The sequence below is a fragment of the Sinocyclocheilus grahami genome, unplaced genomic scaffold (assembly GCF_001515645.1).
Source record: "Sinocyclocheilus grahami isolate Dianchi unplaced genomic scaffold, SAMN03320097.WGS_v1.1 scaffold439.1, whole genome shotgun sequence".
In the NCBI taxonomy this organism is placed as follows: domain Eukaryota; kingdom Metazoa; phylum Chordata; class Actinopteri; order Cypriniformes; family Cyprinidae; genus Sinocyclocheilus; species Sinocyclocheilus grahami.
In genome coordinates, this window is record NW_015505618.1 from 33488 (window position 1) to 46617 (window position 13130).

Below are 13130 nucleotides of genomic sequence, written 5' to 3' on the forward strand. Positions count from 1 at the left end.
TGTGTCGTATTGTGTTCCCTGTAAAGGTAACCCGTCAGGTTCCTGAAAGGGTGTGACTGTGAGTGTTAGCGTGAGAACTCAGCCGCATGCTCCAGATTCAGTTCAGTCAATCAATTATGAATGACCTTTGAGCAGAGCGTGGTACTCAATAAACTTCCTGTCAAATGCAGAGAGGTACACCAATTAACAGAGAGTTTGTTAACAGTAATAAATCTGTATGAGACCAGTGTGTGACCCACTTCTGCTGTATTGACGCTGTTTATTCACTATGGCAAACAGCAGACAGTCTGAGTGTGCTGCTTTACCTCAGAACATGCGGCAGAGAAAACAAGTACACTATTAATATATTAGTATATAGTCTCTCATATAGCATGTAGATGGTCAAAATAAAACAATTCGACTCTTTGAAGAGACTAATAATCAGAACCTGATATTCCTGTAGGTTCAGCAGGTTTACAAGTGGCCTCCGTTTCCCGGTTGAGTGTGTATCAGCTCTCTCTCCGGCCTTGTTTGTTTCCTGCAGCGGGACTCCCAGACTAAACTTCTGGAGGCACTGAGGCATTCACTTGTCAACCACAGATAAATTCCACTGGTCTGTGACAGCTGCAAAACAAATGCATTAAGGACAAATGAAGGCAAGGCTTGAGGAAACCGGAACAAAGTGTAACATGCACGCACATGCATGTGTTTCTGTTTTTCTGGGAAAGAGATAAAATACGGAGTATTTCCAGAACACATTTGTGACCCTGGAGCATAAAACCAGTCTTAGGTCGCTGGGGGCTATTTGTAGCAATAGTCAAAAATACGTTTTATGGGTCAAAATTATTGATTTTACTTTTATGCCAAAAATCATTAGGATATTAAGTAAAGATCATGTTCCATGAAGATATTTTGTAAATTTCCTACCATAAATATATCAAAACGTAATTTTTGATTAGTAATATGCATTGCTAAGAACTTCATTTGGACAACTTTAAAGGCGATTTTCTCAATATTTAGATGTTGTTGTTTTTTGCACCCTCAGATTCCAGATTTTCAAATAGTTGTATCTCGACCAAATATTGTCCTATCATAACAAACCACACATCAATGGAAAGCTTATTTATTCAGCGTTCAGATAATGTATAAATCTCAATTTCGAAAAATTGACACTTATGACTGGTTTTGTGGTCCAGGGTCACATTTGACTCAAAATACATAAAGTATTTTACCGTTTGAACGTTTGAGGCCAGTTTTTTTTTTTATATAATAATATAACTTGTAATTAAAATTTTTGAATTATTTCACTCAGACATTTGGAGTATTAACTTAGAACATAAGAAATGACACCCTATAAAGCTCATATTTCATACACATGTTTTTAAGGCCTCTAAAATGATCAACATGATCAAAACTTGCTGAAAAACTGCTACATGCAGGCATAATACTAACATTTATATTATTAGTCATATTTTAAGATGAACATTTACTGGACTAAAGCAAGGCTTACTTGATTATCCATAAATCCATTTTTAAAAATCATGTTAAAATGTGAATATAAAGAATGATACAACAGACTTCGGAGGATCATTTATCATTGTATTGCATTGCATTATATTTTGGAGTTTTGCCCTCCACAATCAAATCTACATAGTTTTGATTATAAAACTAAGCATTTAAAAATAATCCTACTATTGGGAGATATAGAGTGACAACAGCTATTTATATGCATTTTATGCAAGTAGTTTGTTAAAGATCTAACTGATTTACACTACAAGCTTTCAGAATCGCAACTTACTTTCTTTTTGTAATATTTCTGTCTAAAGGTTCAATAAACTGTTCCATTTGAAATAATAATAAATCCTGACTATTATTTCACATGTCAGACTTTACAGGGTTAAGGGAGCCGAAATGAGGACATTACTCTTCGTTCTTCAACCTGGCCAAACAGGTCACCTGTAATTTGACTGTCCCAGAGAGGCAGCCATGGCTCCAAAAACTCGAGACAGCACCGCTTTCCACAAAAAGCCGTACAGAGATGTAAAGGGTCTCTGATAGGCCCCTCTTGTTCAGTCTGCTCCTGAGGGATGCATCTACAGTGTCAGCTCCACAAAACACCAGCACAAAGCTGGCCAGAAAAAGACCTAGGGTGTGACTTTTGAGGAGGTGCGTCGGGGGTGAACGGAAGTACTTTTCATCATGACCTACATATCTACTGCAGCTCTGTCTGAGACTGAGACATGCGTGCCTGTAATTCATGGGCTGCTGGAGGGGGAGGGTGCATGACTCTGATCTTCATCTCAGTGCTTCTCAAATGCATTTGCTCCAGAAGACAGATTTGACAGGCATGGACTGAATCAAAATACTGACTGTTTTGTTTCTAAATGTCTCAGTGGTTTAGAAGAGACCAGAGCAATGCACGCAAACAGACTATATCAAATATGGCGACACAAACCTTAAATGCCATGACTTTGGCTACGTTTTTCAATTTGGTTTGACATTAGTTATTATTTGAAATTTGAGATGGCATATTTGATGCGGTTTTTGTATATAAGGTAAACAAATGCTACCCACAGTAGATGCCACCCTCATTGCTGCGAGCAGTGTTAGACGAGTATTACATTGCAAAAGCGGCCCTGTAGCATTGTTTTCGGCAAAATTATATTGCATGCTTCTTGCATGACGTGAAATGGCCAGTGACTCAGTTTTGAATCTGGCAATGTTTTGTTATGTTGGTTGTTGTTCATATTGCGGAAGTTAAATGTTCAATGAGTGGCGCTTGAAGGTTAATCATGCATGAAAAAAAAAACCTACACTAAACAAAGGCAAATGTGACGTAAAAATGCATTTGATGAAGCAACCATGGCATTTTAGCTTCTCTGAGTCATTGAGTTCTTTAATGGAGAGTTGTGTGTCATGACGTTAGCCATCCACTTATTTTTACGAGAATTTTGGAATATTGCATAAAAAAAAACGCTGGATGGAAATGCCAAATGCTCATAAATTCTTAAAATGCGCATAAAAACCGTATGCACACATTTGAGTAGGACAAACTTTTTAACCGATAAGAAAAAATGCACATAAACTACAATGGAAACACATTTACCCAATAAATTTCTCCATGCGCATTGAAAAATCATGTGACTTTGCACGATGAGACTAGCAGCGGATCAATCTCGTTCACAGCATCTATATGTTGTTTTGGTCATTCTGAAATGCTCGAGCAAAGTCTGTCGTCAAAGTAAGTCTGTATAACTGTCTTACACGACTGCATTCTCAAGCAGCAGGCATCCACCTCTGAAAGAAATGACAACATTTATTGTGCTTCGTCTGCTTGCTCTGAGGCGCAAGTAATTTATCATATATGAAAATTATTATATTCAGTGGCTTCTCCTAGTTTTCTTAGTGATATTTAGTGCCAGTTTACCAGGAAGAGACCATTTTGTTCTCTTTGACTCGTTGGATGGAAACGGTGCTTTATTCGCAAATGTTTTATGCAATATTCCAGTTTTGCGCAGTTTAATTTGAATCTTTGGATGAAAACATAGTAATTCATACCCAAGTGCTCCACATTGCAAGTGTAAAACTGTACCGGGTGAGCTACCGAGCAAGTTTACTATGTCAGAAAAGCTATACATACACTGTAAAAAAAAAATCTGTGACTTTTACGGTAAAATACCGGCAGCTGTGGTTGCCATAACTTCACAATAAAAAAATATGGTAGCAACATTTTAGGTTTTACAGACTTAATCTAAATTTACAATAAAATACCGTATTTCATTAACTGATGTAATGTTAATAAACCAACACATTTAAGTACTAAAATCTGTTTTGAACCATTGTAATACACTGATAACCACCAAAAACTGGTGGTGATGAGAAAGTCACATGATGAACTAAAGCTCATCACAAACAGCTTGTCTGCGAGCTGAGGAGGGCAATACTTATATATATATATATATAGAAGGTGCACAGTGTCATTCACACGAACACTAAACCCCATCATGGTGACACACATGATACTGAAATAATGCAATAAACATTCATTTAACAACATTAGATGTAAGATTGAACCCTAATGTACACAACTGATAAGAAAAAACTTAGAAACATTTTATTTCAACAAAAAAACATAAACTATGAAGTGTCATGCAGGGAATTCTGGGAGTGTCAATTTACGTTTTTTCACTGTAAATTATACAATGACTTTTTCTTTTTCACTTCCAAAAACCGCATTTTTAACAGTATTTTACTGTAGAATTACATTAAATGTAATTACATTTATTCACCGAATAAAGTATAGAAACTTACTGTTAACCAGTTAACAGGTTTTTACTGTAGCATTTTTACAGTCTTTTACTGTTAAAATCACAATCATTTTTTACAGTGTATGGAGCTGGTTATGTGATGCAAACGAGTTGTTTCAAACCACCAAATTTAACTCCAAAACACCTTTGTTTTGACTATTTTGTTTGAAATGAGCTCACACCCATTCATTCTTCAATTACGTGCCGTCAAGTGAAAGGTTTGCATGGCAAACTGTTTCAAACGACCAAATTGAATTTCAAAACACCTTTGTTTTGGCTGTATTTTGTTAAAAATGTCATCAAACCCAATCATTGTTTGTTTATCAGGGCCTTTAATTTTCGATCTGTTGACAATAAAAAATGATTGTGCATCTTTTGCACTTCAGAAGTCTTTGAACATCGAGCCATGTTCATTTCGTGCTACCTTTATGTCTTTTTTTGTAGCTTAAAACTTTCAGACCCCATTGACTTTTATTATATGGACAGGTGAAAAATTCTTCAAAATATTTTCTTTTATGTTCCACAGAAGAAATTAGATTTTATTTTATTTTAGTTTTACCTGAACTATGATTGTTGACTGTTTGCAATGTAAAGGCATACAGAAAGATGGCGTGGCAAGCCCATACAGACTCAGACTAAAGTACTATTCATTACCTCAATGTTGTTTGCATCCACCTGTCGTTTTAGTACCACATCCATCTGATTAATATAAATTATCAGACATAGTAATACTAGGGTGACCATATGTGCCATTTTGGCCAGGATTTGTTTTGGCTTTGTTTTCCTGTTTTCATGCTTGCTGAAGGTAATGATCGAAAAGTAGTTTGACCAATAACATGCAAGCATTGTACATAATGGACCAATCATGGCGTGTGAGAAGGTGGGATCTACGGTCAAAGCGATGCAATTACACGTACATATTAGGTGTGTTCGACTTAAAAGCAGTGCGGCTCAGATCGATCAGTGTTTGACATCAAAGTACCTCGAGAGTGTTTCGAAAGCATAACCGTCTGTATTAGGGTGACCATATGTGCCATTTTCCCAGGACGCGTCCTGGCCAGGATTTCTATATTGCCTAAAATATCTAGGTTTTGGCTTTGTTTGCGTGTGTAGACCGATCGGTGTATGACATCAAAATACCATACAGACGGTTCCTTATGCTTTCAAAATGCTCTCGAGGTATTTTGATGTCATACACCGATCGGTCTACACACGCAAACAAAGCCAAAACCTAGATATTTTAGGCAATATAGAAATCCTGGTCAGGATGCGTCCTGGGAAAATGGCACGTATGGTCACCCTAAATCAGGGTTCCTCAAATCTTGCCCTGGAGGGCCAATGCGCTGCAGAGTTTAGCTCCAACCCTGATCAAACTCAGCTACCTGCGATTTTCTGATGATCCTGAAGACATTGATTAGCATGCGCAGGTGTGTTTGATTAGGGTTAGAGCTAAACTCTGCAGGAAAGTGGATCTCGTGGGCCAGATTTGAGGATCCCTGCCCTAAGTAATACGCATGACTCAAGCAATCCATGATAATTACTTTGGGTCTCCTCCTGTTTTCCATACCTAAATATTATTCGGTGAAGACACTGTCTGCCCCATGGAGGTTTAGTTGGAGCATAATTGGACAAGTAATTAAGGGGTAAACAGATCTGAATCTAGGTCAGACATTTCCTCTCCCTCTTTTGGCTCAGGGATTTAAAATGTAGCTGCACTGGCACTGCATCACAGGACAGCGGACTGAGTGTGCTTAAAAATAAATAAATGAGGGCTTTTTGTTTCGCATGATGGTTCATATTTGAACGAAACATAAGAGGACAGTCTTATAGTACTTTGTTCTGACACAGAGAGACATTGTGCTGAGGACACACGAGGAGGAGGGAAAATAGGATGCCCAGTTCCGAATTAGGTGAATGCAGAGAGCGAATGCTCCAATTTGTATGTATAAATGCGTGTGAGGGAAAGCAAAAGACAGAGGGTGGACGAAACAGAAAGAAATAGGATTTGAAGCTCAAACAGAGGAAGTAAAAGGTGAATCTTTGGTTGAGGGTTTTACTTCCATAATCTTTCTAGCTTTCTAGAATCCAGTACGCATCTCCCATCCTTGAAATTAAAAGACTTCTTTAAATGCTGCTGCCTGCAGTCGGTGATCAAATGTCTGCTGCATTGGTGTGCTATTTACAAGCAGTTTTTATGTTTTATGGATCGGTTTCACTGTTAGTATGCATCTCAGTTCTCCAGTGTTGTGGTCATATTAAAAGGTAGAAAGTCAATGCATGCCCTTGAGTACACAAGATCATTTATGATATGTAACATAATGGCTTCATCCTTAAAAATAATCCACGTCCTGGAGGCTGAAAAACTGTCAGCTAATGAAGAGTAGTATTTCTTGTGTTAAAATGTTGTTGATTTTCGAAGGGTCTTTAATTAGCATATAAACGATAAAACAAATACATGTGTGTCAGAAGAGCTCAAAAGAACGTCAGCCACAATACCGCAGAATATATGCACAACGTGGCACTTTTCATGACTTTTCTTGAATGCAGCAGAAATGGAAAGTGCACCGTGGACCCGCATCACAACATGCGCTGTAATGTGAAATGTGAGCCTGAGCTCTCTGCTAAGGCATTGAAGGTGTGCGCTGCTGTGCACAACCCCCTTGATGCAGTTGCTAAGCAACCCCTTTATCGTCTTGTAGGACCTGTGCCGATTGCTGAGGCAACCTCGTATCTGATTCACTGGCACCGACTCAAATACAGCAAAAATAGGGCATTATTCACCTTGACAGTTGTGGGGAAACTCAGTGGGAAAGCACTGCACTCCCTGAAGAATTACAAATAAATGGAAAGTCCCCTGCAACTTAAAAATTGCATGATGGGAATACTAGATCTAGCCGATAGATATACTAGACAAAGCATCAGATAGGAAGCGTTGGAAGAAATCCCTGCTGGAAACTTCAGCTTAAGATGGTAGCTAGGTTTTTGGAACTTGATAACTATTAGATAGTTACAAGATGTGTTTTTGCAACATATTAACTGGTCAAACAACTAATGACCATCTATAGCTAAAGACCAGCTATGAGCAGTGTTGGGGCGTAACTAGTTACATGTAAGGAAAGTACGTAATGAATTACAAAATAAATGTAATTGTAATATGTTACTGAGAAAACATATATTTAATTACAGTTACTTAAGAACATTTTAACGATTACAAAAGGGGTTATACCTGAATATTTTCCACACATATAAATTTGATTGATTTCTTTCCCAAATTGCATTGACTGCTCTAAAATATGAGACACCAATGTTTGAGTTTAGGACACAGAATAGGAAACATGCTTATTTGCTTTTTTCCAAAGCATTATTAGATGCCAGTGTTTCCTGTCATAGCTATGCAAAGATCTGATTTCAAAAACAGTATCACAACTATTAAACTATATCATATGATTTTAAATCCGTATTTAACTTCAGAACAATCTCAACGTAAAAAGAGATGTTAAAGTCTGATTTTGTGATGGCTTTGCTTTAAAATTAAGTTATTATAATCTTTAATTCAAGTGATGAAGAATTTTGAACGTCTGACAGTAATCAGTGTTGAATACTACTGTAAGGTTAACCCTGACTGGTTTAAGTGTTTCAGAATGATTAACAGTTAAAAACATTCGTTACAAATTTAGGAAAGTAATCAAAAAGTCATCAAAATGCAATCAGTTACATTGTAACAAGTCATTTAAATAGTTACACTACTTATTATATTTTAAATAAGATAATTTGTAATCTGTAATCTATTACATTTTCCAAGTAACCTTCTCAACACTGACTATGGCCATCCTGGAACAGCCAAGATCGAGAAAACATATATTTAATTACAGTTACTTAAGAACATTTTAACGATTACAAAAGGGGTTATACCTGAATATTTTCCACACATATAAATTTGATTGATTTCTTTCCCAAATTGCATTGACTGCTCTAAAATATGAGACACCAATGTTTGAGTTTAGGACACAGAATAGGAAACATGCTTATTTGCTTTTTTCCAAAGCATTATTAGATGCCAGTGTTTCCTGTCATAGCTATGCAAAGATCTGATTTCAAAAACAGTATCACAACTATTAAACTATATCATATGATTTTAAATCCGTATTTAACTTCAGAACAATCTCAACGTAAAAAGAGATGTTAAAGTCTGATTTTGTGATGGCTTTGCTTTAAAATTAAGTTATTATAATCTTTAATTCAAGTGATGAAGAATTTTGAACGTCTGACAGTAATCAGTGTTGAATACTACTGTAAGGTTAACCCTGACTGGTTTAAGTGTTTCAGAATGATTAACAGTTAAAAACATTCGTTACAAATTTAGGAAAGTAATCAAAAAGTCATCAAAATGCAATCAGTTACATTGTAACAAGTCATTTAAATAGTTACACTACTTATTATATTTTAAATAAGGTAATTTGTAATCTGTAATCTATTACATTTTCCAAGTAACCTTCTCAACACTGACTATGGCCATCCTGGAACAGCCAAGATCGTCTTGGACAAGCTAATAACCATCTTAGACCAGCTATGGCCATCCTGGAACAGCCAAGATCATCTTGGACAAGCTAATAACCATCTTGGACAAGCTAATAACCATCTTAGACCAACTATGGCCATCCTGGAACAGCCAAGATCATCTTGGACAAGCTAATAACCATCTTAGACCAGCTATGGCCATCCTGGAACAGCCAAGATCATCTTGGACAAGCTAATAACCATCTTGGACAAGCTATGGCCAACCTTAGACCAACTATGGCCATCCTGGAACAGCCAAGATCATCTTGGACAAGCTAATAACCATCTTAGACCAGCTATGGCCATCCTGCAACAGCTATAACTACCTTGGACCAACTAATATCCATTCTGGAAGAGCTATGGCCAGCTTGGCCCAGCTAGTGACTATCTTGGACCAGCTAATAACCAGTTTAGACCAGCTAGTGACCATTCAAAGCCATGGTCAGTTTGGTACAGCTAGCGACCATCTTGGACTAGCTAATGGCCATTCTGGAATTCCCATGGTCAGCTTGGCCAGTGACCATCTTGGACCAGATAATGACCATTCTGGAACTGCTATAACCAGCCTGGTCCAGCTAGTAACCATCTTGGACCAGCTTGGACTAGCTAATTGCCTTTCTGGAACAGCTATGCTCATCTTGGACCAACTACTGACCATCCTGAAACAGCTATGGCCATCTTGGGCCAGCTATAACCAGTTTAGACCAGCTATTGACCATTCTGGAAAAGCCATAGTCAGCTTTGGGTCAGCTAGTGACCATCTTGGACAAACTATAATGACCAATCTGGAACAGCTATACGATATAGCTTACTGACTGTCTTGGACCAACTAATAATTAGTAATGACCATCCTTGAACAGCTATGACCAGCTTCAGCCAACTAGTGACCATCTTGGACAAACTATAATGACCAATCTGGAACAGCTATACGATATAGCTTACTGACTGTCTTGGACCAACTAATAATTAGTAATGACCATCCTTGAACAGCTATGACCAGCTTCAGCCAACTAGTGACCATCTTGGATAACTAATGTGTATACATTTATGGACTAGTTAATGGTTTGGATCAGCTAATAAACAGGTAGATGGAACTTCCATGTTCCAAAACAACTACCAGTTTCAGCCGGATTTCCCAACAGGGAATAGCATGTTTATTTCATATTACTTATTATATTATTGAATTATTACTATTGTTGTTATTTATGTCATATCGACCTTGGGGTTTAATAGGCTATATATCAAGTTTTTACTTAATTTGCAAATACAAAAATATTAGCAAGAAATAAAAATAAGGGTAGTTTAATGGAGCTGGGAGATGGAGCAGAGCTAAACAGGGAGCGCGTCCCTCTAGACGTTATTAGGCTACATGGAGGCGCACTTGCGTCCCGCATAATTCGCTTTAGGGGAGCAGGTGCAGGGAAGGGCACTGAAGCGCCACCTCACATAAGGCAATATAGGCCTATTTGATTTACAGTAGCGTTTATTTTATACCTATACGCTGGCTCGGAAGATGGTAGCAAAACAAAGAATCCGTATGGCAAACGAGAAGCACAGCAAAAACATCACTCAGAGGGGGAACGTGGCGAAGACCCTGGTAAGGCTGTCGTGCGTCGTCCGTATGCATGTAAATGAATGGAGATCGTGGAGATCTTTTCTATGTGGATTTCGTTTTTACGCGCATGCTTTGGGTTATCTTGAGACACGATGCTGATTTATTCAAACATCAGACGAGGCGAGTGTAAGTCTTAATTCTTCACCTAATTCTTTTCGGTATCGGGGATCATCTTAAATTAGGCTTAATTCGCAAGCCACGTAAACGCGCTATTGTTTTACATAGACACAATGAGAATGATGTAAAGCAGATTTAGTTAACGTTGACGCCTATGTTGTTGCCATGGCCACAGATGCACTGAACTAATCTGACCACTGCTGACCCTCCCTGCTGAAGGTGCAGTTTAACCGGGTCACAGCAGCTGCCACAGGCGGCAATGAAACCATTGGCTGTGTTTTTGTTCAAGGGTTAATGCATGATGAAGATCCCATGATGAAGAATGTTAATAATAAGGTGTATAAATATGGGCCATTCTACAGTATTGGTTCAAAGTCTGTGTCTTTTCCTCACATTTTTTATGTATGCAAATTGTATAATACATAATTGTGCAGTTAATTCTCATATTGATATCACATACTGGTAAAAAAAAAAATTTATAGCCTGAATGCCCTGTAAGTCGCTTTGGATAAAAGCATCTGCTTAATGCATAAATTATTCAATTATTATATTGTATTTTCAGAAAGTTTTGGAATATTTTTCCTCTCCCCAAATTCGTCACGACCGAAACGCAATAATATATCATTTAATAAGAAGGGCAATAGCCTACTGACCTATTAAGAGTTTGTTTACATCTACCTTGTAAATATATGTTTTGCTATTTTATTAAAAAGTTTTTAGAGGTAAATCAAAAACAATTACAATTGTATCAATATTACGAGTGTGATTTATGAGATTTGTTCTATTTTGAATCCAGTCGTTCTTTGTAAAAGGCATAAAGTTGATCGTACTGTTTTCAAAGTTAAGGATTCATTAGTTTGAATATGCATTCAACCAAACACTACTAAACATACTAAAATACTAAAAATTCGCATAACTGTATTCAAATTTGTTTTATTTCCCCCAAATAAAGGATTATGTGTTGTCACCAGTGTTGGGGAAAGTTACTTTTAAAAGTAATGCATTACAATATTGCGTTACTCCATAAAAAAGTAACTAATTACGTTACTTAGTTACTTTTTATGGAAAGTAATGCGTTACGTTACTTTCGCGTTACTTTTTAAAATCTGAACAGGGCTTGCTTGGTTGTTTTTAAAATAAAAAAGTTCTGTTTTTGGCAAACATAAAAGCCTTTTCACACCAAAAGTGGAAAGTACATTTACGTCCGTACAGTAGAATGCAGAAGAAATTTCAACACACTTAAAAAAGACAATAAAAAAGACACACAAATGTTCGTCTAGAGTAATTTGTGCTTATTAGTACGGCTGAACTGGATCATCGAAGGTCAGAAGCAAAGACATTGGTTAATAGAATGGGATTAAATACATAAAGGATATTTGTGTTGTTTAACATTTAATTATTGCAGGTTTGCGTCATATTCTGAGTTGCATTATTTTTATTCATTTTGAGGAATACTGAATCTGTGTGTGTTTTTTTGTGAGTGAGATGAATTAATGCATAATCATGTTTATTTAGAACTACAGTAACATCTGATTTCTCAACATGGGGACAGGAGAGCTGTCAATCAATAAATTGAAGAAAAAAAAGTAACATGCATTACTTATTTGAAAAAGTAACTCCGATATTCTCTTGTAAATTAAAAAGTAATGCGTTACTTTACTAGTAACTTGAAAAAAAGTAATCTGATTACGTAACTCAAGTTACTTGTAATGCGTTACCCCCAACACTGGTAATATTTCCTATACCCATTAACTCTTCCACCAGAATTATCCTTTCATTTTGATAAGCAGTGCAATATATTAATACATGCTCTACAATTTCTGCTAATCCACATAGACTGCAATTCCCAGACTCATTTTTGTTCATTCTATACAGGGAATAATTAAAGGGGTCATATGACGCTGAAAAAAAACAACATTATTTTTGTGTATTTGGTGTAATGAAATGTGTTTATGCGGTTTAAGGTTAAAAAAAACACATTATTTTCCACATATTGTACATTATTGTTTCTCCTCTATGCCCCGCCTTTCTGAAACGCGTCGATTTTTACAAAGCTAATCTTCACCTTCTCTTATTGCTGTGGAAACAAACTGATTAATGTGTGCTCTCTTTGTGAACGGCCACAAAGCATCCACTTCCTGAACAGCCCGAGCCTGTAAAATATAGCAATGTTTGCCAGCCAGCCTGGCCTTTTCCAGAGATGGACACACCATGAACTGATGAAGTGCCTGTACTTACACAAGAAAAAGGACAGTTAGCTCTCCTATTTGTGTTACTTATTAAACACATATACAGTGCCGTGAAAAGGTTTTTGCCCCCTTCCTGTTTTTTTTTTATTTTTTGCATATTTGTCACCAGTGTTGGGGAAAGTTACTTTTAAAAGTAATGCATTACAATATTGCGTTACTCCATAAAAAAGTAACTAATTACGTTACTTAGTTACTTTTTATGGAAAGTAATGCGTTACGTTACTTTTGCGTTACTTTTTAAATCTGAGCTTGCTTGTTTGTTTTTAAAATAAAAAAGTTATATTTTTGGCAAATATAAAAGCCTTT

General features: G+C 36.8%; 1 protein-coding gene across 1 annotated transcript in view; it reads left to right on the forward strand.

Moving 5' to 3' along the window:
* Positions 1 to 10229: 10229 nt before the first annotated feature.
* LOC107551974 (stress-associated endoplasmic reticulum protein 2) overlaps positions 10230 to 13130 on the forward strand; it is a 5085-nt gene continuing 2184 nt past the window's right edge. Inside the window, exon 1 of the mRNA XM_016233779.1 lies at positions 10230 to 10440. Coding sequence (XP_016089265.1) covers positions 10357 to 10440 — 84 coding nt within the window. The 5' untranslated portion in view covers positions 10230 to 10356. The remainder of the gene's footprint in view (positions 10441 to 13130) is intronic.